Raw genomic sequence first — 26,745 nt, 5'->3', positions numbered from 1 at the left:
ACGAACGGGATATCGGATCTTAATGTAATTTGATATTTAGAAGGACCTCGTGTCTGGAAGCTGTTATTTTAAATTCCGACCGGATTCGGTGACATTTGGGGGAGTTGGAGGGGGAAATGGAAATCTTGGAAAACGCTTAGAGTGAAGAGATCGTAGTGAAACTTGGCGGGAAGAAGCTCTTGGCCCCGACCTCGTCACATGTTCCATACGAGCTTTTGGTTCTTGTTAAATTAAAATAGCATTGCCTCGTATATAATCTGTTATGGTGGCATCACTGTCTCTGAAACAACAATTTTCTAACTTTTCATGAGCTTATGGACAAATGATTCTGTATATATATATATATATATACTAGCTGTTGGGGTGGCGCTTCGCGCCACCCCAACACCTAGTTGGTGGGGGCGCTTCGCCCCCCCCCCCAAGCCCCCCCGCGTGCGTAAGTCGTTACGCGCCATATTAGTTACGCGCCATTGTAGTTGTGTCCCTATGTCCCACCTGTGAATATAGATAGATATATATATATATATATATATATATATATATATATATATATGTTTTTATATTTATAAAAATATAATTCCTTGTGTCCCGGTGTCCCGGTCGTCATTTATATCCCCCTGTGCCCCCCGGCGTCCCCATTGTAGTTGTGTCCCTGTGTCCCGGTCGTCATTTATATTCCCTGTGTCCCGGTCGTCATTTGTATCCCGGTGTCCCGGTCTGTATATACATTCGTTTTTTAGTTTTGTTTTTCTCCTTTATTTTTTTCCTTTTTTCTTTTTTTTCTTTTTTAGTTTATTTAGATTTTTAGATTTTTTAGTTTTTTTATTAGTTTTTAGTTTTTTTGTAGTTTTTACCATTTTTTAGTTTTTTTAGTTTTTTTTTTACTTATGTCCTGGTCGTCATTTATACTCCCTGTGTCCCGGTCGTCATTTGTGTCTCGGTGCTTTGTTGATTGCTAATTTATATTATATTTATATTTATATTTTTTATATTTATTAATATTTTTTTAGTTTTCTTTTTCTCTTATTTTTCAGTTTTTTCCTTTTTTTAGTTTTTTTAGTTTTTTTAGTTTTTTAGCTTTTTTAGTTTTTTTATTAGTTTTTAGTTTTTTTTTAGTTTTTGCCTTTTTTTAGTTTTTTCAGTTTTTTTTAGTTTTTAGTTTTTTACCTTTTTTTAGTTTTTTTAGTTTTTTTAGTTTTTTAGCTTTTTTAGTTTATTTATTAGTTTTTAGTTTTTTTTTAGTTTTTGCCTTTTTTTAGTTTTTTCAGTTTTTTTTAGTTTTTAGTTTTTTACCTTTTTTTAGTTTTTTTTAGTTTTTTAGCTTTTTTAGTTTTTTTTGTAGTTTTTACCTTTTTTAGTTTTTTTTCTTCTTTTGTATTAGTGTGAAATAATTCAGACGTCATATGCGGACAAACACGACGTCACTCGACAGACAGACAGACAGACATAACCCACAAACAACTTATTTTTATATATATTTATTCATATTTTTTAGTTTTCTTTTTCTCTTTTATTTATCAGTTTTTTCCTTTTTTTTAGTTTTTTTCTTTTTTAGTTTTTAGTTTTTTTTTAGTTTTTTACCTTTTTTTAGTTTTTTTAGTTTTTTTAGAATATATATGTATATATATATATAATGTATATATATATAATATATATATATAATATATATCTTAATGTAATTTGATATTTAGAAGGACCTCGTGTCTGGAAGCTGTTATTTTAAATAACGACCGGATTCGGTGACATTTGGGGGAGTTGGAGGGGGAAATGGAAATCTTGGAAAACGCTTAGAGTGAAGAGATCGTAGTGAAACTTGGCGGGAAGAAGCTCTTGGCCCCGACCTCGTCACATGTTCCATACGAGCTTTTGGTTCTTGTTAAATTAAAATAGCATTGCCTCGTATATAATCTGTTATGGTAGCATCACTGTCTCTGAAACAACAGTTTTCTAACTTTTCATGAGCTTATGGACAAATGATTCTGTATATATATATATATATATATATATATATATATATATATATATATATATATACATATATATATATAAATATATATATATATATGTGTGTGTGTGTATATATATATATATATATATATATATATATATATATATATATATATAAAGTCATAGTTGCATATATATGCATAACCCTAAGAAAGTTGTCTGATGGTTTCTGAAAGCCTGATGGTTTCTGGAAGTTGTCTGATGTTTTCTGAAGGCCTGATGGTCTCTGAAAGTTGTCTGGTGGTTTCTGAAGGCCTGATAGCTTCTGAAAGTTGTGTGGCGATTCCTGAAGGCCTGATAGTTTCTGATGGTTTCTGAAAGTTGCCTGATGGTATCTGAAAGTTGTCTAATGATTTCTGAAGGCCTGATAGCTTCTGAAAGTTGTGTGGCGGTTCCTGAAGGCCTGATAGTTTCTGAAAGTTGTTTGATGGTCTCTAAAGGTCTGATGCTTTTTGAAAGTTGTCTGGTGGTTTTTGAAGGCCTGATGGTTTTTATGGTTTCTGAAAGTTGTCTGATGGTTTCTGAGTCTTTTGGTTTACCTAATATAAATATGCCTTTATATTGCTACTTGTTCTCTCCCTCTATCTCTCTCTCTCTCTCTCTCTCTCTCTCTCTCTCTCTCTCTCTCTCTCTCTCTCTCTCTCTCTCTCTCTCTCTCTCTCTCTCTCTCTCTCTCTCTCTCTTTCTCTATCCCTCACTCTCTCTCCCTCACTCTCTCTCCTCCCTTTGTCCCCCTTTTTTTCTCGTTTTCGCTTTTCTTCTTTCTCTGTTTTTTTTTTTTTTTTTTTTTTTTTTTTTTTAATAATTTTTTAGTAGAGTGGCATTATATGTAATAACGTTTTTGTGATGTCAACACATAATTTCCTTTTAGCCCCGAGATGAAAATGAACCAAGGAATCCATACCTGAATAAAGAATCGGCCCAAGCCTATAGAAGACATATGATGAAAGAGAAAATAGTGAAAAGGCCTGGTGAAGTTGATACAGGGAAAGACCCAGAAAAGGCGCGAGAAAGAATTCGTAAAGAAAAAGAGAAGCTAAAGGCCAAGTATAAAGCAACTTTAAAGAAGTTGTCATATAAAGAAAAGAAGTTGAAAGAAAGAAAGATGAGACAGAAAATAAAACAAGAAGAGATGGCCAAAAGAAGGGCAATGCAATCTGAGGAGCTTCGTAAGCGTATAAAAGAAAAATTAGAATCCTCTGTCTATGGAACTGCTGAACAATCAAAGCTAGACGACAAAGAAGAAATTGAACCAAGTGTTGATAATGAAATGTCAGAATTATCGAATCCAGTTGAAGTAAAAGTAGACAACAGCGAAAGTGTAAAAATTGAAGAAACAGAAATAATTAGTGAAACACCTAAAGAGGAATTAGTAGAAGAAACGAAAGAAGTGAATATCTCAACTGAAGAAACTAAAGATGTTCCTGAAATTGTTCAAGAAGAAAAGCCAGAACCAGAGTTGTCTGACGTCAAAACTGTCGACCTTCCGGTTGTAGAGGATACTTCTGAAAACACTCAACCAATTAAGGAAGAAACAGAACTTCAAAAGCATAAAAAGGAAAGGCTTGACTTTGAAAATGAAAAAGGGAAAAGGATAAAAGAGGAATTCCGTAAAAATATATCTAATTTGGTTATTTCAACATTGAATCCATTTATGAGGTCAGATGCTAAATATGCAAGGATAACTTCTAGTGACGATTTCAAACATCTTGCAAGAAAGGTTTGGATTTTTTGTTTTTATTTTGGGTTGTACATAAATGTAAAACATTGGAGTTTTGATACCGAATTTTTTCAGAAGATGTTTATATAGGGACTAGTCGGCACTATTGATTCCATAGTCTTTTGATAATTCAAGCGCAACGCGGGGTCAGTATTTGTGTTATTCATACTTTGTATGTATATGTATGTATATGTATGATATGTATGCTCATATAATTGTCAGTTATATTGCCTGACGGAATGATTACAGAGATAGTCACACCTATTCGCCCTGGTGTAAGGCAAGGTCCCCTTACATCCCCAATTGCGTTTAATTCACTCTATTCAGGACGCACAGTCCCAAGCGATTTCCACTTGTATTTTAGAAAGGATTTGTGTATCTCTTACACGGATGATGTCTTCAACCCCAGCCAAGCGGTCTTGGCGATTGAGAAAAAGTTTTCCATTTTGAGTAGAGAATATTCAAATATAAAATAAGGTCAGCACTGAAAAGCCAGAAACTGTAGCTGTATAACGTTAAACTGTAAATCTAGTAACGCTAAACTAGCTAAACTGTATAACGCATAGGCGCTTCCAAATTTTTTGTACCTTGTGTCTTTTTGGCGTAACTTCTCGGCATAATATTATATTATGAGTTATGATTTGGTTTTAATTGTCATTATCCGTCTTTCTCTTTTTTTTATACTCCGTTTGTTATTGTGTTTACAACGGGCCATAAATAAACTCGGTTCAATTTTTCCCTTTCTATGGCAAAAAATAATCCTAAACTTTATCTCATTCACAATTAGTCTTAGTTTTTATTAATTTTTTGGTACAGTGCTCCTCCCCCCTAAAAACCTAATTTTTTCCAGATTTCGCTTCTTATTCAAATTATCAAATAATTATTTCTCTGTTATCCAGAAAATAAAATAAAATTCTTTTTTTGTGTGTGTGTACGTGTGTTTGTGTGATTCTTGTGCTTGTGTAATTATTTGGACAATTATTCTTCTTGTGTGCTTATATTGTGAATTTTTATTTAGTTTTATTTGTCATTTTCTGTACTTCTCTTTTTTTATGCTCCGTTTGTTACTTTGTGTTACAACGGGCCCCCCTCTTTCCGAAAATAAGTAACTCATGCAAAATCCACAACCACTTTCGCTAAATTTTTGCCCAAATTTTTTTTTTTTTTTTTTTTTTTTTTGGAGTGTGTGTGCTCGTGTAATTTTTGGGCTTGCTATGTGTATTGTGCTTGTGTGATTATTTGGGCAATTATTGTTCTTGTGTACTTATATTATGAGTTATGATTTGGTTTTACTTGTCATTTTCCGTCTTTCTCTTTTTTTATACTCCGTTTGTTATTGTGTTTACAACGGGCCATAAATAAACTCGGTTCAATTTTTCCCTTTCTATGGCAAAAAATAATCCTAAACTTTATCTCATTCATAATTAGTCTTAGTTTTTATTAATTTTTTGGTACAGTGCTCCTCCCCCCTAAAAACCTAAATTTTTCCAGATTTCGCTTCTTATTCAAATTATCAAATAATTACTTCTCTGTTATCCAGAAAATAAAATAAAATTCTTTTTTTTTTTTGTGTGTGTGTACGTGTGTTTGTGTGATTCTGGTGCTTGTGTAATTATTTGGACAATTATTGTTCTTGTGTACTTATATTGTGAATTTTTATTTAGTTTTATTTGTCATTTTCTGTACTTCTCTTTTTTTATGCTCCATTTGTTACTGGTTGTTACAACGGGCCCCCCTCTTTCCGAAAATAAATAACTCATGCAAAATCCACAACCACTTTCGCTAAATTCTGTCAAATTTTAACATATAGATCTTGTTTGACTAAACCATCTTGATTATCTTTTCTTTTGTAGCTATTTTGGGGCTTTGTGAAGTACTGTAGGTGTAATCTAAGCTCTAGTCAAAATAAGTTGTGTAGCCCACGTTCATAGACTCTGAACGGTTTATTGATTGGCTTATCTGTTTTTCTATATCACTTTTAATTTTTTAAGACACAAAGAACTTTTTTTCTCAAAATCTGGTATGTTCCCTTTTCCGAATCACCAAAATATTTATTATATGAAAGACAAAAAGAGAATGTAATTATAATTTTCTTATTATAAGAGTGTTTTGATTTAATAACAATAAAATATATTGTAATACATAGAATATATATATATATATATATATATATATATATATATATATATATATACATATATATATATATATATATATATATATATATATATATATATATAAATATATATATATATATATATATATATATATATATATATATATATATATATATATATATATATATATATATATATATATATATATATATATATATATATATATATATATATATAATGAAAGGAGAAATCACCAATGCAACAGCACAAAGATATAATCAGTAATGGTCTAAATGGAATTGTTACTTTGTCTTATAAATTGCTTTATTTTACTATCTAATTTGAATGTTATAAGATAAATTTAAAAGTAAGTAAACAAACTATGAGTAAGTACATAATTCATTATATATATATATATATATATATATATATATATATATATATATATATATATATATATATATATATATATATATATATATATATATATATATTATATATATATATATATATATATATATATATATATATATATATATAATATAATATATATATATATATATATATATATATATATATATATATATATATATATATATATGTGAAAGGAGAAATCACCAATGCAACAGCACAAGGATATAATCAGTAATGGTCTAAATGGAATTGTTACTTTGTCTTATAAATTGCTTTATTTTACTATCTAATTTGAATGTTATAAGATAAATTTAAAAGTAAGTAAACAAACTATGAGTAAGTACATAATTCATTATATATATATATATATATATATATATATATATATATATATATATATATATATATATATATATATATATATATATATATATATATATATATATATATATATATATATATATATATATATATATATATATATATATATATATATATGTGAAAGGAGAAATCACCAATGCAACAGCACAAGGATATAATCAGTAATGGTCTAAATGGAATTGTTACTTTGTCTTATAAATTGCTTTATTTTACTATCTAATTTGAATGTTATAAGATAAATTTAAAAGTAAGTAAACAAACTATGAGTAAGTACATAATTCATTATATATATATATATATATATATATATATATATATATATATATATATATATATATATATATATATATATATATATATATATATATATATATATATATATATATATATATATATATATATATATATATATATATATATATATATATATATATATATATATATATATGTAGTTTCAGTTTCCCTGTTACTTATGCTTGTTAGTAATGTCCTTTTTTCGTAGCTTCCTTATTTTAGTACCTTTCCATTTTTTTTAACACTTGTTCTGGGATATAATAAGTAATGGTCTGAATGGAATTGTTACTTTGTCTTATAAATTGCTTTATTTTACTATCTAATTTGTATGTTATAAGATAAATTTAAAAGTAAGTAAACAAACTATGATTAAGTACATAATTCATTATATTATATATATATTCATATATATATATATATATATATATATATATATATATATTATATATATATATATATATATATATATATATATATATATATATATATATATATATATATATATATATATATATATATATATATATATATATATATATATATATATATATATATATATATATATATATATATATATATATATATATATATATATATATATATATATATATATATATATATATATTCTGAATTATAATTTAAATTATAATTATATGTAATTTAAATTTAATAACTAATCTATAAAATAATAATCAATTAATATTATTAAATCACTGTTAAATTATTATTGAAATTAAAATGTTACAAGGCAAATTTAAATTATGTTACAAGATAAATTACAACTGAACCTTGCTAAAAACTAAGCAGTCACATAAATTCGTGAAATAGGCTATATTATAAGCCTTTATAAGCCTCAGAAATCCTATGTTCGGCTTTAGATTAGGATTCGCAAAAAGAGGGGTTAGAATGCTCGATTTTTTTTTTTCTTAGGCCATGAAAACACGCACTTACCTGATACCAGATCAAACAACTTTTTACTGATTAAAGAGAGGGCACCTCACCAAAATAGTGATAAAATGGCGAAAATATAAAAAAGTTGTTAATGAGAAAATGACTAAAATCATTACGATTTGGGAAGTAGGGAAATGACTTATCATCTCGTTTGTATGTATTCTCCGCTCTGAGAATATACCGCTGAAAAGTTAGAATTGTCGTAGAACTTTTTTTTGAGAGTCGAGTTTTGAAAGTCGAGATCGTTTTTTTTTTCTTTTAGTAAGAAGAGATAGGTTGAAAGAAGTGTGAAATAGTGAGTTGAAATCTATGCGTGAGATTCGAAAGAAAAGAGAAAAGGAATGAAAGAAGGAAATAGACAAAAAAGAATAGATTTCTTATCGTGGAAAAATTTAAAGTATTCTATAACTTGACTCGTTGCCTGGATTAAAAATTACAAGGAGCTGACTTGAAAAATACCTAGATTGTAAAACAGAACCATACATACACCAGATGTTTAGGAAGTGAAATGCTAAAATATTATAAGAGCCAAGCACTCCAATACTATATGAGAAGCCAAATCTTGTTTTCTGGTTTTCTAGAAACGAAGCTCTATTTTTCCCAATTATTTTAATGTTCAAGAATGTCGTTGAATCGCTAACTTTTTGGATTTGGAATGGTACTCCCTTCCATATGGGAGTGCCTTTTTTATATTTTCTGTTTTCTATATATCTCTATAAAGAGGTCATTCTCACTCATTGGAAAGGTACCTCAAATCTTTGCTGACAGTAATACTTAGTCTGATATTTCTGCCTCTGTGAACTTACATTAATGTAATTAATTACATTAATGTTTTACATTAATTTCAAAACTATTTCAAAACTAAAACTTTTGAAATAGGAAAAGAGCCTTTGATCACATTCTTTACCATTTGCAATCATAAAATAGTCTAATATCTATATATTATATTTTATATTTTCTATATTTTCTATATTTTGTATTTTCTGTTTTCTATATATCTCTATAAAGAGGTCATTCTCACTCATTGGAAAGGTACCTCAAATCTTTGCCTTTTTTATAGTTTCTGTTTTCTATATATCTCTATAAAGAGGCCATTCTCACTCATTGGAAGGGTACCTCAAATCTTAAAGTACGAGGATATTTCTATCAACCCAAGTTCAAAATATGCCACTAGCTCCTTTGCTGACAATAATACTTAGTCTGATATTCTGCCTCTGTGAACTTACCTACTTTTATTACCGTAGTAAAGGACGTTCCTTCGGAGGTAGGTGAGTCGGAACTCCAAACATCTATTCTGAATTGTAGTAAACTGACCTTTAACTTGAGCTCTCGTCCAATGAATGGATAATTGTTATGAGATCGAAATAACCCGAGATCTCCTTAGTTTAAAAAAGGCTCAGCCAGACATTTTGGCCTGCATAAAATTGTACTGTTTTATTGCTGTAGTTAAAAACGTTTATGTGGAGGTAGGTGAAACGTTTATGTGGAGGTAGGAGGTAGGAACTCAAAAAGCGCATTCTGAATGTTAATAAACGTTGAAATAACGTTCATGTATAGATAGGTGAAGCGTAACTCGAAAAACGTATATTGTCACGATCTAAACCATAATTTTGCAATGAAAGGTACCACAGTATTGTGGCAATTGGTAAGTAGAAGACTGAAACGCTCGTTTTCTGTTATTTTGATTGGGAGAACATCCTTGTTTACTTGTGGGTATCAAAATCGTTAGGTAAAGTAATAGAAACTATGGATTTTTTCAGAAAAAAAAACATGGAGGAACCAAAGAAAGTGAAATTTTTGTTTCTTAATATATAATAAGAGGAACTAAATTACAGCAGCCTGTTGGTCACCAAGCTGAGGGAGGGGGTGGGGTTGGAACCTAAAGTGTTTGCTTCACCTTTTAAAGAAAATTTTAAAGTAAAAACAGTTGCTTTCAGCAAGGAAATCAACAGGATAATGAAAACTGAAGACCCATTGTCGGAGTCGGGGAATCTCAGTTTTGCATTTTCGATGGGGGGCCTCAGTTTGGGGCTTTATAAATGCTTGTTTTTATTGAAAAAAAAAAATGATGTATCCAAAGATTTTGAAATTCCATTAGCCCAGAATCCCTGCAAAATCTTAGACCAGCCTTTTTGGTTTTTCAGAAATCCTGATATGGTCTACTGACCATTGGCGTCATTGCACGGAAATATTGAGGGGGGGGGGGTAAATATTCCGTCTCTCAGTTGACCCCACACTAACTTCCTTAATCTACTTCTTTCCTTTTCAATTCTGCTTCCACTCCACTGTGAGACACTTTTTCTTTTTTTTTCTTAATTAATTATTCACAGATACTCAATTAAAAATAAAGGTCGTAGAACTAGTAAACCTCAAAATTGTAGGCTACTTCTACAGTTTTACTGGCCAAATTGACACAGCCAAAATATTCCTCCATGCTAAAAAAAAAGAAGTTTTAAAAGAGCATAAAAAACTGTCTCGTCTGTTTGAAAGTGTCCTTCTTCTAAAAGGGAACCTCTCATGAAATGTCCCCCATTACCACCTAACTTGTCTCATTTATTTCTTTTATTAAGCTGACATGACTTGTGATGACTTGTGATGATATATATATATATTATATATATACATATATATATAATATATAATACATATATATAATACATATGTATATATATATATATATATATAATATATATATATAAAATCATGAAAAGAGAAATCACCAATGCAACAGCACAAACGCATAAAAAAAACGTTTAAACGTTTTCCTAAATTAGTGATTAATATAGACCAGCACTTGAACGAGGCCTTAACCCTACTCATCCATACAATCACATAGGTCAAACAGCATAGCCAAACACAATCAACCATAAAGAATAATCCATGGACAGGCAGTCATGTCGTCAATAAGTATATAAGTCGTCATTTACCAAACAATAGAAAAAATAATAAAGACAAATAATCCAGAGGCAACAACCCAACACAAGGGCTCATCAGGAGAATACACTGGCCTATAGGGTTTCGCCACTTTAAATTCTCTACCCAGCCAAGTGTTGTGGCTACCACAGAATATCCATGGCATCCCCGTGTCAGGTATCACCCCCAAAATACATGCCTATGAAAAAAAAAGCAAATGTAAAACAACCAAGTAACACCAAAACAAGCTTATCCTGTTAATATATCCCTCTTTTTAGCAACAATAGGTAAACTAAATATGATAAAATTTACCAAATCACAAATATTAACACATTGCAAAAAAAAAATTAAAAAAAATTAATGAACTAAACAATTATAGAATTATATATATATATACATATATATATATATATATATATATATATATATATATATATATATATATATATATATATATATATATATATATATATATATATATATATATATATATATATATATATATATATATATATATATGTAGTTTCAGTTTCCCTGTTACTTATGCTTGTTAGTAATGTCCTTTTTTTCGTAGCTTCCTTATTTTAGTACCTTTCCAGTTTTTTTTAACACTTGTTCTGGGATATAATCAGTAATGGTCTAAATGGAATTGTTACTTTGTCTTATAAATTGCTTTATTTTACTATCTTTATAAGCCTCAGAAATCCTATGTTCGGCTTTACATTAGGACTCGCAAAATGAGGGGTTAGAATGCTCGATTTTTTTTTTCTTGGGCCATGAAAACACGCACTTACCTGATACCAGATCAAACAACTCTTTATTGATTAAAGAGAGGGCACCTCACCAAAATAGTGATAAAATGGCGAAAATATAAAAAAGTTGTTAATGAGAAAATGACTAAAATCATTACGATTTGGGAAGTAGGGAAATGACTTATCATCTCGTTTGTATGTATTCTCCGCTCTGAGAATATATAATCCTATATGCCATAAATGGAGGAACTTCTGTGGTTTTAATAGAGATTTTTTTTCTTATTCGTACATTTTTCAATTTAATACTATGCAACTTTAGATATAGGTTTGAATTTTTGTAAGGAAAATATTTTATTTTTTGTGTTTTTTTTATGCGTTTAAGTGAAAAATTTCGCTAGTGTGTGAAGAAAATTTGTAAAACATTTTTTTTCAAGGCAGGTTTGCAAGATTTACACTAGGCTTATGAATCTTGCTGTAACCACATAGCATACTATAGAAAATTGAATTGAAGGGATTTTTTGCACTTCAAGTGGAGCATGATAGTGTTTTACAAATACCAGTGCCAGAACCAATGGTAGCACAGTGTTGCCCATAAGGAGGCGTAGCAAGGGTTTTCAGCCCCCATGGACAATGTTGGTTTTTGCCCTCCCCCTTCTGGAGACATCAAAAGATCATAGTATAGACGAAAAAATCTCCCCACCTCACTAGGCTCCCCACTTCACATTACCATCCATACTCCTTGGGGAAAGAGCTGTAAGCTACGCAATTTGTCCATTGATCACGTATAGTCTTTTATCTGTTATTGGGAAATATAAAGATTTTTTTGCCATGGGATTTTTGCGGGGGAATATTCGTCGGGGTGAAATTTTCGCGGAGAAGATTTTCCGAAAAATTTTTACATTGGGAGGGGATTTTCAGGCATGATTTCAAAAAACGGTAAAAAACTTAATGAAAAATCTTCAGCAAAAATTTTCAAATAAAGTTAAAGTTTTACACTAGGCTTATGAATCTTGCTGTAACCACATAGCATACTATAGAAAATTGAATTGAAGGGATTTTTTGCACTTCAAGTGGAGCATGATAGTGTTTTACAAATACCAGTGCCAGAACCAATGGTAGCACAGTGTTGCCCATAAGGAGGCGTAGCAAGGGTTTTCAGCCCCCAAGGACAATGTTGGTTTTTGCCCTCCCCCTTCTGGAGATATCAAAAGATCATAGTATAGACGAAAAACCTCAGTTAGGTGCCTCCCTCAGTCCCCCTTACCCCTTGACGTTGTCATTATGTCCTGCAGGTCTTCAAAAAAAAGTTTAGTTTGATTGGATTTATTAAAATCTGGATTTAATTAAAGATCTAAAGGTACTTACATGTCGTAGCGACCACACATTGTTCTTGAGCTGTAATGAAACTTGTTTTCTGTGTCCACTTGGAGATAATCATTTTAGCCTTAGCGAGATAAAATACAATGAGGTAATTTTAATTAAATATTTAATATATAGAGGTGGTTAGGTTAGGTAATTAATATAGTGCATTCTGGACAGCCTTTTTGGACAGCCTTTGTATTTTCTCAACTTTGTTGCTATAATATAGAATTTTTATCATATTTTGGCATATTTCATCACGATTGATCTAACTTCATTTCTTTGGTGTGGTCGCTATAACACGTAAGTACTGATTTAAGTTTCATTGGATTCAATATGAAATTGAGTTAATATAGACTGATTCTTTTGTGATAAATATTGTTTTACTAGACATCAGAAGATCATAGTATTGACATAAAAACATCAGTTACGCGCCCTCTCAGCCAAACCCTCACCCTTTCCCCATCCCTATAGTTTTACCACTGTGTCCAGCAGGTCTTCAAAAAAGTTTAGTTTCATTGGATTTATTAAAATCTGGATTTAATTAAAGATTTAAAGGTACTTACGTGTCATAGCGACCACATATTGTTCTTGAGCTGTAATAAAACGTGTTTTCTGTGTCCACCCGGAGATGATCAGTTTAGCCTGAGCGAGAAATTTCTACTGCAGGTATATTTTAATTAAATATTTTGTATATAGAGGTGGTTAGGTATTTAATATAATGCTTTCCATAATTCTCTGCTGTATTTTCCACAACTTTGTTGCTATAATATTAAATTTTTATCATATTTGGCATATTTTATCACGATTGATCTAACTTCATTTCTTTGGTGTGGTCGCTATAACACGTAAGTACCGATTTAAGTTTCATTGGATTCAATATAAAACTGAGTTAATATAGACTGATTCTTTTGTGATAAAATATTGTTTTTATTAAGCAAATGAGTCTATAAAGCAAATTATGTAATGAAAAGAAAATACGAAAGATATATAAGAAATAAGAAAGTAAGGAAAATACAGCAGAGAATTATGGAAAACAGGCTGCCCAGAATACATTATATTAGATACCCAGCCTAACCACCACTATATATTAGTTTGTTTGCCTTCGAAAAAGGGTTAGTTTGATTGGGTTTATTAAAGTCTGGATTTGATTAAAGATTTATAAGTTTCTTTGGATTCAATATGAAATTGAGTTAATATAGGCAGATTCTTTTGTGATGAAATTTTATTTTACTGAATTTTCTTTTCAGTTCACTCACTTTGTTATGCAGAAGGAATTGAAACATTGCAGAACTGTTGATGATTATGTTTGTAGTGATCTTGTGAAGCAAAAGGCCAAAGATTTTATTAGAAAATATATGAAGAAATTTGGACCTGTCTACAAAAAAGGATTAGACGAGGACTTGAAAATTTGATTCAATTCTTTTTCTGTTTCTTTTCTCTTTCGTCCTTCTTTTTGTAATTATAGTTTTTTTATAAATTTGAAATTTTATATTGTATAGTGTATATTGGGTTTTTCATCAATCTTCTAACTTACGATAAAGCTATAAAAGGATGGTATGGCCTTAATTGCCATGTGTCACTCATTGGTTAGCATAGCAAAGTGCCTGTTTTGGGTTGCACAATAATGAGAATTTTTGGGGGAAGTATTTCGGGATGCAAATTTTTCAGAGTTTGTTTTTGGCATATTTAGTTTTTTTGGACGTTTTAACCATTGTCACAGTGAAAGGAGGAGAGTCGGGGGATCATTTAAAACAAATTAGTAACATTTTCTGAGTATGGGGGCCAATTCATGAAAGTCTCTGGAGAGGGAGAGGGGTTGCAAGGATTCTTAATGAAGATGCATAAATATATTATTCAAAATCCAGAGGGAGAGGGGGATACTTTCGTTGATTTGATTTTTTATTGGAAATACAAAACAAAGGTATTTTTCATAGTATAAGGGGGGGGGCGGGAAAATGACTTATTTATCGGAGTCAACTAACACCGCAGCAGATCGACTGAATAAAATAATGATATTATAATATGCCAAATAAGCAGTTCTAACTCACAGATGAACGATGAAATTCTCATAGTCCCAAAACAGTCTTTCAAACGTAATTTTAACCCTGTAATACTGTCGCTTCTTAAATATTAAATATGATTATCCCCCCCCCCCTACAACTTCTTTTCGCTGCTATCTTATAGAAAGAAATATAAGTCATTCATGACAACCGATGGCTTTCTTGTTCTATTCAAGGAAATAATTTAATATATACAGGCTTTTAATTTACTAAAAATAAATTAGGTAAGTAGGAGAAGATCAAAATAATATTTCAGCCTTCAGATATGTACATGCTGAATCCTTCAGTACTAATTACAGACTCTTCTCGATCATCTGTGATTTTTCGGTTTCCAGTCTTGTAGTTGCGACGTGAACTCACCTGAAACAAAAGTATTTTTTATTGACAATCTGATTATGAGGATCGGATTTTTATTAGCAATTACCGCTGATGCTGAAATTTGTTATGTCAGTATTTTTATGACAAACACCAAAAATAAGAAGAACAATAGGGAATTTCTCAAGACAGTAGGAAACAAATTAGAATGAATATTTCGGCCCTATGTTCAAGGGCCGTCCTTAGCAATATAAAAATATATAAGAAAAAACAACTTACAAGAGGATAAAATCAATAAAACTAAAATGAATCAGTTTTTCAAAACAGTCCCAGCATCCTTACCTCAGCGAAGTTCAACCAGGAATGATCAAATACTTCATGGTAACGAACTGTAGTAAGGAGCGACCCGGCTCAATAGTAACCAAAACTCTAAAAAATGGAATTTTGATACCAATAGCTACATCAAAAGAATTGGATTTTAATGCTGATTTTAAATATACAAGTTACATCAAGTTTAGTCTTACCCATCACAAGTTACGAGCCTGAGAAAATTTGCCTTATTTTAGAAAATAGGAGGGAAACACCCCCTAAAATTCATAGAATCTTAACGAAAATCACACCATCAGAGAGCTCTATTGTAGAAGTTTCAAGCTCCTATCTAAGAAAATGTGGAATTTTGCATTTTTTGCCAGAAGGCAGATCACGGATGCGTGTTTATTTGCTTGTTTTTTTTTTTTCCAGGGATGATCGTATCGAGCCAGCAGTCCTAGAATGTTGCGAGAGGGCTCATTCTCATGGAAATTAAAAGTTCTAGTGCCCTTTTTAAGTGGCCAAAAAAATTGGAGGGAACCTAGGCCCCCTCCCACGCTAATTATTTTCCCAACGTCAATGGATCAAAATTCTGAGATAGCCATTTTATTCAGCGTAGTCGAAAAACCTTATAATAATGTCTTTGGGGACGACTTACTCCCCCACAGTCCCCATGGGAGGGGCTACAAGTTACAAACTTTGACCAGTGCTTACATATAGTAATGGTTATTGGGAAATGTACTGACGTTTTCAGGGGGATTTTTCGGTTTGAGAGAGGGGTTGAGAAGAGCGGGATATGTTGGGGGAACTTTCCATCGAGGAATTTGTCATGGGGGAAGAAAATTTCCATGGAGGGAGCGCAGGAATTTCTAGCATTATTAAAAAAAACAATGAAAAAATAAATATTAAAAAGTTTGTTCAACTGGAAGTAAGGAGCAGCATTAAAACTTAGAACGAACAGAAATTATTACGCATATGAGGGGCTCACCTCCTCTTAATACCTCGCTCTTTACGCTAAAGTATTTTTAGTAATTTCAACTATGCATTCTACGGCTTTTGTGATTCAGGGGTCATTCTTAAGGAATTGGGACAAAATTTAAGCTTTAGCGTAAAGAGTGAGGTACTGACGAGGGGGTGAACCCCCTCATATATGTAATAAAAATATGAGAATACAAAAGTTCGTTACGTAAGCTAATTTATTATTTATGTGTATCTTTTACTAATAAAAGCATTCGTAAAAAATTAAAAGTTCTAGTTGCCTTTTAAGTAACCAAAAAATCGGAGAGCAGCTAGGCTTCCTCCCCCGCTCCTTTTTTCTCAAAATCATTTGATCAAAACTATGAGAAAGCCATTTAGCAAAAAAAATAAATATGCAAATTTCGTTTTAATTATTCCTCTGCGGAGAGCCAAAATCAAAACATGCATTGATTCAAAAACGTTCAGAAATTAAATAAAAAAAAACAAGTTTTTTTTATGTGAAAGTAAGAAGCGACTTCATCAACACCCCGCTCTTTACGCTAAAGTTTTTTACTCTTTTAAAAAGAAGACTTGAGAGAAAGAGTCTAACTTTAGCGTTGACTGGAATCCACAACATTATTTTCGTTCCCCTATAGAATTTGCTAATACAGATATCCCCTTTTGTTTTGAGTCTGATGGTATAAAACATGGATCAAATTGGCAAAATGTCTTTTGTGTAGCTTTATAGCGAATGGTAATTATTACTTAAGCTGCTATATATTTTTGAGATATGCACTTTGTGTCAACTGGAATCAACAAAAAAGATCCTTTAAGCACCGTTCATGGATTCAAAAATCACTACCGTGAAAAATTCCAGGGATCGTTTCTCTTCGATTTTCTAGAATTTTTCTAGATTTTTCGATTTTTCGATTTTTTTCGATTTTCTAGAATTTGCACATACAAATATGCCCTTTTGTTTTGAGCTTGACGCTATGAAACCTCAATCATGTTGGTAAATTTTGCTGTTATAGTTGGGTAGCTTCTGAATGGTAGTTCTAATATCTTCACTCATCCGTACCTTTATATACCCTGCGACCCTGTTTTGTGTGGTAAATGTTTTGAGGAGTCTTAACTTATCCCCACTGGAACCGACAAATTAAATCCTTCAAATTCTGTTCATTGATATAATCGTTCATTTTATATCCATTCGCCTATGGAATTGGCAAACACAAATAGACCCTTTTGTTTTGAGCTTGACGATACGAAACACAGATCAAGTTAGCAGAATTTCTTTAATGTAGTTTAATACCCTTTAAATGTGGGTATTGTAAAGGAGGAGTGGAATAAGGTGTCTAAGGAAGTAAAGGCACAGCATTCTACTCATTAGGGTTGATGTGAGGCTCTGAAAAAGTTTAAAGGATGGTGAATTTTGTATAGTTGATTGAGAACAAGATTTTAAGAAAAATAATTTGTTTATATGTTATTAAGGTATTTCCATGGTGGAAAGGGTGCCCAGTGGGGGAAGAGCAACCTGCAGACCGGGATATGTAGTTTCGTAATTGTAGTAGTATACCTTGCTACCGAAATATAAAATTGACGATCTGAATTTAGTGTAGGTGGCATTAAGATAAATAAGTTCAAGCAGAAGGATTATTATATCTCAAAGTGGAAATGAGGTCAGATTTTTTTTAAAAAAAATAGCTTCTAAACGGAAATTTAGCATACCCACTCCTCTCTACCCATATGCTCCCTACAACTCTATATATTTTTGGGGCATTCAGTTTATGCCTATTGGAATCAACAAGCAATCGAATTGCTCAAACACTGCCAATTTTTTTTCAAAAAGAAATATTACCATAAGCTTCAGTAAACCTTATTTTCAATCCCTGTTAAATTTAAAGATTTCCGATGCACCTTTTCAGTTTGAGTGGACGGATCACGTCGGTAAAGTTTCATTTACGTAACTCAATAGCTTTTGAACGGTAATTAGGACTTTTTACCCTTGATAAAGTGTGTTGCATAGCATATGTCTGAGAAATCCAACTCTGACTAATTGTTAAATTCCTTTAAGGCTATTTTCAAGATAACATTGTGGGGTTCCCAAATTTAGTGATTCATGCACATCAATTGTGCTCGAGTGGCCAAAACCACGTTCGGTGAAAATGTCCCACGACTGTTTTGAAGTATGTCTTGCGCGACTCGAAGATATGTGGCATGGTCAGAGTCTGCCCCACTAAACAAATTATCATTTTCTATTTTAGTATTTACTATGCATTCTTTAAGAATTTTGAGAGGGACTATGGGCCCACCTTCTGCTTCCAAAATATATTAGCTGAAAGTCATTTCATGATTTCGATTCAAAAAAGATGCAGAATGCTTACCATTTTGCTAAAAGGTGGTGGTGAGATGTGTACGGGAGAAACTCTAGAAATGCTAGTGTTTCCAAAGGGAGAGGGGCTGAGTGGAGCCAAGTGCCCCCTCCTGGATTTTGAAAATAATTTTATCGAGTATTTTTGCTGAAAAATACCTTTTATGGATATTTTCACTGACAGAATTGAAAAACAGACGAATTTGCACCCGTCCCCTTAGATTTTTAAAAGCACATTTAAAGTTTCGAATTAACATGGCTAAGCTTCCTGTTTAACAACTCAAAATCGACCTCTCAACCGCATTTTGAGTGGAGATGGTCATCTCACCACACCCAGCGTAAAATCCTAATGTCATCAAAGAAGGCTCCTTCGGATAGAGTGTTCTAAAGTGAACCTCTATCTAGAAAAGCTTACTAATATTGCTGAGTCACGTTTCATAGTTATTAATAGCCTTGTTTGTTCTACAGAATGTCCCAAAGAGAGGAAAGGCGTTGCATATATCTTTTGATAATTTCCTTTTGCTAAGTCTTGTCAGGGACTTTTTCCGAAGTCATGAGACAAAGAACAGTTTCCAGATGGGCTTTCGGGCTTTCTCCATCATTTATGATATTATCAAGAACATAATTTCTTAGCAATTTCCAGTCGATTAGATGTTCTTCCGTATCTTATCCCCGGAAATGCAACAGAGCATGGATTGGAAACGATGTACAATTCACACTGAAGTGGTGGCAACAGTATATATCTCTTAGTTGGAATCAGTCATTTATGGCAAAATAGTTGACCTTTTTTAGAATTGTGCACGGTAAAGCAGCTTTAAAGACACCTTAGATATTCTAATTGTTAATCATACCAAGAAATTAGGAGGAACCAAAAGAAAAATTGAAGGTTTTCACTAATAATCGAGTCTAGGGTACCTGGACAGGTACTTTTTGACGTCTATAAAACTGGGTAGCCAGCAATACAGAAAAAATATCTTGGAACCCAAAGACATCTAAAGTCAATATGGCAACTTGTTCACTTCCACACCCTAAGAAATTCGATAAATTTAATTTAATTTCTGACGATCCTTAGTTCCTAAGGGAGGGTGATTTTTTTCTAGTAGTTTTTCTCGGTTAGAGCAACCATGAATACTTTTTAGCACATATAAATATTTAATTCTTAAGGCTTTACATAGGGGGGAGGGGATTTCATAAGGGGGATGGGTGGAGATATTACATAAGCGAATATTCCCATTAGTACATATTGCATGTACTAACATATTACCAACAATATTTTATTGATTTTCTTGAGTACCGAAATTGTTAATCAGCATCTTTTCCACGGACTAACAGGAAATCAGTCGCGGTACTTGTGTATTATTCAGAACACACTCAATAAGTGAAGTTAGGTTAGGTATCACTCTATCACTATGCGTTCCTTCTCGTAATGTTCCTTCTCGTAAGAGTATAAAGTCATGTTGTGTCCATTGACGTTCTGTTTTGTTTTGGGCAACAACCCTTTATCCTGGAAAAAATATAATTGCCTCTTTTTCAGTCTTTGGCAAATCCCAAATATTCATTTCAAAATCCATGTTCCGACACTATCTTCTATCACTATGCGTAGTAAACTAAATTTATTTTTGTCTTTGGGGCTGTGAAACCGAATTTTCACATAAAATGTACCTGCATCGTGGTTTGTTTCACGAAATAACCTAACTTCATTTATTGAGTGTGTTCTAAGTAATACACAAGACCTCAGTCGCTAATTCTGTTTTTTAGCAATTGGAATGCGTAACAAAGTGTATATTTTTTCCTCCTATGCACAATTCAGACACAATATGACAATAAAACGGGTTTGATAACAATGGCCCTAAGTATAGAAACAAGTTTTGTGTCACACACTCTTATTTCTCTCAAGCTACTTTAAATAGTGATATCCCAGTTTATTGTTTTGTGCAATTATTTTAAATTGTGAGCTAAAACTATCATTAAAAATGAACTTTAATTATCAATACAAATGAGTATTAAAAAACAAAGTTTTTCTGAAAGTAAAGAGTGACGTTTAATCTTAAAACAAACACAATTATTGCTTCAAAAATATATATGTAAAGTAGTGTAAATTAACCGACTGACAATATTTCGCTGTGTCTGTAGGATTATGCCGAGCTACTTTTCACAGTATAAAAGTCAAGCATTCTTTTATGATATGTGTGAGTTTTGTGTTTTTGATAAACTACTAGATTGAAATAATCCTGTAAGCAAAGGGAAATATCATCACAGAGTTCATTGGCGATAGTTTTATAGATATATCTTGCAAAGGCTGTTATGCTATAGCATTTCTTCGTTGTAAGTTTCAATTTCACTCTTTAACTCAGTAAGAGTTTTATTTTTAATCAGTGGAAGTGAAAATTGAATTTACATAAAGGAGATGGATTTGATGGAGGTAGGGGTTGCTTCATAACGACCACCTTACAGTGCCTAAAAATGATATAAAGGAAATATTATATATAACAAATAAAATCTTAAATATTCAGAAAGCTGTCTATTTTAGAGAATTAAAAAGAGGCAGAAACTTTGATTACAAAGAAGTACAACATGCCTAACGAATGCTCCGCTTTCCGCCCTGCTCCGCTCCGCTCCGCTTTCATGCTCCGCCTTCTCCATCCAGCAACATTCAGTCAAAATCGTTAATACATTCAAACGTATTTCAGGTAAGTTGCCAAATGTGCAGAAAAGATTTTTTTAAACATTATCTGATGGAATTAAAGAGTGAAGTAACTTAAAACAAACAAAAATTATTGCTTCGTAGTCTATGCAAAATATATTTTTAAAACTAGCGTAAACAAACCAACTGACATGTTTCGTTATACCTGCTGGATTATACAAATGTTGCGCTTTACTGTAAACACGAACGATTTCTGTATACTAGAAGCATAAAGCACTATCTAAAACTTTTTTGTGGCACGAAAATAAAGCATTCTTGTTTCTTGTGCGTGTTTTTTTTTCAGTAAAGTGTTAGTTGTGGATAATTTTACAAGCACAGGAAAATATCATCAGTCGGTTCATTTGTAATAGTCTTATTACATAGTCTAATAGTCTACAGTTCCATAGGCCATGATGCATCAATATTTGCTTGTTTTATGTTTTAATTTAACTCTTTAACCCATCATTTTTTTTTAATGTTAATCAATGCAAAGGTTCAGACACAAATCAACATCTGTCGCGTGTATAGACTTATGGATAGACTTATCTATACTTGTGTATAGACTTATGGAAGTACTAAACCAAATTTTGCTGAAGATACAATTCTAATCGTATTTAAGTTCTTAGGCCAATACCTACTTAGCCTTTTTACTCTGCATCTTAAGAGAATTCAGAATTTTTTCATGGCCAGTATTGGTAAGCCTAACCTAACTTTTCTCTTTCTAAGTTCAATTGCTCTTAAAACACCACGTAAGGCTCCCGTATCCTTCAGTCTTAAAGAGAGCAGATAAGAGATGATTATTATACGGATATTGAAGTAGAATATTTTTAATGAAAGATTGAAATTAATTTTCCTTGCCGGCATGGATTCTTGAATCTATGGATTCGGAATGAAGTTTTCTCTATTCCAATAATTTTTTTTTCTGAATTCATGAATCCATATCATTGTTAGAAACTAAACTTTCATGGGTCAAACTTCGAAAAACTTTTCCCACTTAAAACTTTTGAATTGGCTCCGTTAAAAGCGATAAAACCATGAAGTTTTTTTTTCTCGTTTTTCTTGTCATTATTGCATTTAAGAAATTCAGAAGTCAGATATGAATATTTCATGTAATACCTCTGAAATAAGGCAGTTCTATTTGAATTTCAGAAACTCGAAACATAGGAATGGAAAGAATAATTTCTATTTCTAAATTCTTTATGTTCTAATCCTAATTAGAATATTCAGAACTTATGGATAGAACTTTCATATTTTATTTCTGAAATCTTCCTGTTCTTATTGCGTTTCAGGAATATAGCTCTAAGGGGTGGAACTACTTTCTTTATTTTAAAATGATTGTATTTTACGAATTCAAAAACTTAGTGATGGAACTATTTTGGCTTATTTCTGAACTGTTCCTGTTTTAGTTTTATCTAAGAAATTTAGAACTCAGGGACGGAAATACTATGTTTTATATCTAAATCTTTCCTGTTCTTATTGTGTTTCTGAAAATACAAATTTAGGGACGGAGCTATTATGTTTTTATTTCTGAATTGTTCCAGATATCATTTACTTTAGAAATTCAGAACCTGGGGACAGAGCTACTAAGTTTTATTTCTGAAATTTTGTGCTCAGGAATGGAACTATCATGTTTCATTCCTTAATTGTTCCTGAATCTAAGACTTATAGACGAAAGTATTATTTATTAATTATGGATAGTTCTTGTCTTTTTCGTATTTCAAAAACTTGGAACTTAGACATGAAACTTTTTTGTTTAATTTCTAAATTGATTGTATTTTAGAAACTCAAAAACTTGGCGATAAAATCGTCTTATTTTTGAACTGTTCCTCTTCTAATTGTATTTCTGAAATTTAGAACTTCGAGACGAAAATATAATGGTTTATTGCTGAATTATTCCTGTTCTCAATATATTTCTGAAAAAAAAATTTAGGGATTGTAATATTATGTTTTATTCCCGAATTGTTCCTATTCTGATCGTATGTCAGAAATTTAGAACTTATAAAGAGAAGCATTATGTTTTTTTCTGAATAGCTGCTGATCCAGAAACTCAGAAGCTAGGGATGGAACTTTTTTTTCAACTGTTCCTGTTGAAATTGTATCTTAAAAATTCTAATTTAGTGATGGAACTGTTATCTCTCTATTTTTGAACTGTTGCTGTATATTTCGGAAAATCAAAGCTTAGGAATTTTCGAATTAAAATCAAGTTGCTATCAAAATCATGGCTAATTGGAGAGAAAGCCAAGACAGATAGTCCGAGTTAGTGGCAAAGCTGGCATAAGCCTTCTTCAAGATTGTATAAGTTCCATAAAGTTTACGTTGTATAACTATCTTATTTCTGAACAGTCCTGTTCTTGTCTTATTCAGAAATTTAGAGTAAAGACTGGTAGAACCGTTGCTAATACAACTTACAATTTTGTTTTATTTTTGAATTGCTGCTACTCTTCTTTTCTCTCTCTTCTTTTCTACTCTTCTTTCTCTACTCTACTTTATTTTTGAATTGCTAAATTGCTAATATTAAATAATATTATTTAAGAATTATGAACTTAGGGATGGAACTGTCATATCTCTAGTTCTCAACTTTTCCAGTTCTAACTATATCTTGGAAAATCATAGCTTGGGAGTGGAACTATTAATACCTTATTTGTGAACAGTAGTGTTCTTCTCTTAATTCAGATATTTATAATAAAAGACTGTAAAATCGCAGGCAATACAACTTTGAAATGAAAAAAAAATGCCCAACAACAAATATCATTGGAAAAATGTTTTTAACCAGAACCATTCAATGAAATAAGACAAGCAATGCTTCAATTTTATGTGTTATTTCTTAATTGCTTAAAACAAATTTTATTATTTTTCTGTAAAGTAATCTTGAAATTGACCATTTCATATTAAAAAGAACTAAAATTTTGGCTACAAAAGCTAAATCTAAAATTTCTGTTGAGAATTTGGTACAACATGATTTAAACTCTTTATGTTTATAAGCTTTTTACGCATAATTCAACATGAAAGAGTATGTATGCCTCGATACAATAAAATTGTTATAAATACCATATATATATATATATATATATATATATATATATATATATATATATATATATATATATATATATATATATATGCATATACATATGTTTTTATCTACATATTTATCGTGTTTATGCTTTTATTACTTTAATTATTAAAACCAACAAGTAAATAATGAAAGCAACGGTTCTATGTCCAAAAGAAAGAAAAGGATGAAGGATAACAACCAAACGAATATATCGCCTGTATGCAACAGGACTTTCTTAGCGATTATAAGAAGGAAATTATTTAAATCATGGAAATTAAAAAAATCTTAACTGAAAATTGGAAAATTAACTAAAAAAAAAACAAGTTGCCATATAAAACAACAACTCTATTTAAAAGACAAAATAGTTAAATATAAACAATATTAAATCAATTACATCTTAATGTTATATAAACAAATATAATTCAATAAGCTAAGAAATATTCGTTTGCTCGTTCTTCTTGTTTTATCTTTACACTGGTAATAGACTTGTTTCAAGACTTACTTATTTGGTTTTGCCATGATAGTTGAATTAGAATTTAGATTTTCTTCAATTTAATTATAGTTTTCTGTACAGCTTTTTGGCTTTGACTCCCTCGTCGGAGCTTTTACCAGGCCAAATCAATTAATAGCTTGTTTTTTATATCGCAGCCGTTTTTTTACTATTAGCTTTAAATGATCAAAATTGATCTAGCCAAAATTATGCCATTATACTTTTTTTCTCAAGTAATACATAGCTCATGGAGGTCACTCTGGAGTTCACTTCAGACTGAACTCCTTTTTTATGAAAAAAGAAAAAATCAAAATAAGACGGAGAAAACTAACAACGATTTTCATCAGATGATACTTAGATTACAATCAAATCCAGCAACTTATCTTCATTAGCTCCGTTATTTGCTTTATGCTGTCAGCTATTTATCAAAGCCAAGTTATCATTTTTACACCAAAAAAAAGAAAAACAAAAACAAACAGGGAAAGGGAACCGAAAGTAACTGGCAGAAAACAAAGCTTCTCTGTCGCACGATGTAAGAGCATTCTGTCACAACAGATATCTAAATGTTTATTTCTGTTCAAATAAGTCATATCTCGACACTTTAAGACCACTGGGTGGATACGACCCCTTTATTGTTCAAGGTTTTTTGTTCAAATTTTTGAGCAATTATTCATCATCTCCAGCCGTTTCAGCCTCTTTTTTGTAATTCTCTAAAATTTATTATCGTACTCAAAAATTACTGTTCGGGTGAATCCTCCTCACGTCCTCTTTTTTTTCCAAATGCAAATGATTGAAATTTTGAAAAAACCATTTTGTCCAAAAATAATATAAAAATGCCTATGTGGTCAGCCCCGAGGGGTATTTTTGGACGCAACCTCAGAGGCCAGGGGCAAGGGTTGTAAGTTATGACCCGGGGGCAAATTAAAAGATATTATGTACATCCGTTTTTTCAAAAAAGTGTATTTGGAATATCTCGAAAACAGCTGAGGGTATTAATTTGAAATTTGAGACTATGGGTATGGTAAGGGGGGATACTGAAAAGTGAATTGAGGACTACAAGCCCCCTCCCATTATATGGGGAGGCAACAGATCCAGAACTATGCCCTCAGAGATGCATTACCCCCCAAAAACCCTAGGCCAATAATTGTGAACTATACAATTTGCCCTTTATGATTGCAGGAATTTTATTTACGAAAGGGAGGGGGGAGTTTAATTTCGATTGTGTTCGATTTTAACTTGTTTGAGTACAAGTTTCCAATTATTATTATTATTACTTTTTCCGCAGAGGCACTTCATATTGAAGTTGTGGTCGTATAAACTTCGGAGGGGGCTCATTCAATTGACAATCAGAAGTTCTAGTGCCCTTTTTAAGAGTCAGAAGTGTTTGGAGGTCAGCTAGCCCCCCTCCACTCATGCCCTCTATTCCCAAATACATCCAATCAAAATTTTGAGATAGCCATTGTGTTCAAATTAGTCCAAAAATATGATAACAATGGCTTTGGGGTGGTCATAACCCCAGGCTGGTGGAATTTTTTTTTAATTATCCCCGGGGGTATTTAAGTATTTTTTTACGAAAGGAGTGGCTGCATAAAAATTT

At 31.4% G+C, this 26,745-nt stretch overlaps 2 protein-coding genes across 4 annotated transcripts in view; one reads left to right on the top strand and one right to left on the bottom strand.

Moving 5' to 3' along the window:
• Positions 1-14,405, top strand: part of LOC136033550 (histone-lysine N-methyltransferase Set2-like) — a 178,614-nt gene extending 164,209 nt beyond the window's left edge. Inside the window, exons 14-15 of the mRNA XM_065714296.1 lie at positions 2,879-3,727; positions 14,159-14,405. Coding sequence (XP_065570368.1) covers positions 2,879-3,727; positions 14,159-14,323 — 1,014 coding nt within the window. The 3' untranslated portion in view covers positions 14,324-14,405. The remainder of the gene's footprint in view (positions 1-2,878; positions 3,728-14,158) is intronic.
• A 719-nt stretch (positions 14,406-15,124) lies between these two features.
• The window catches only part of LOC136033548 (metabotropic glycine receptor-like), a 129,131-nt gene continuing 117,510 nt past the window's right edge, over positions 15,125-26,745 (bottom strand). For all 3 annotated transcript variants that reach the window (XM_065714289.1, XM_065714290.1, XM_065714291.1), the window contains one exon: positions 15,125-15,331. In XM_065714289.1, coding sequence (XP_065570361.1) covers positions 15,224-15,331 — 108 coding nt within the window. In that variant the 3' untranslated portion in view covers positions 15,125-15,223. The remainder of the gene's footprint in view (positions 15,332-26,745) is intronic.

This window comes from Artemia franciscana, chromosome 12 (assembly GCF_032884065.1).
Source record: "Artemia franciscana chromosome 12, ASM3288406v1, whole genome shotgun sequence".
Lineage (NCBI taxonomy): Eukaryota > Metazoa > Arthropoda > Branchiopoda > Anostraca > Artemiidae > Artemia > Artemia franciscana.
The sequence above is the reverse complement of the archived record's forward strand: the minus strand, read 5'-3'. Positions and strand labels throughout refer to the sequence as shown.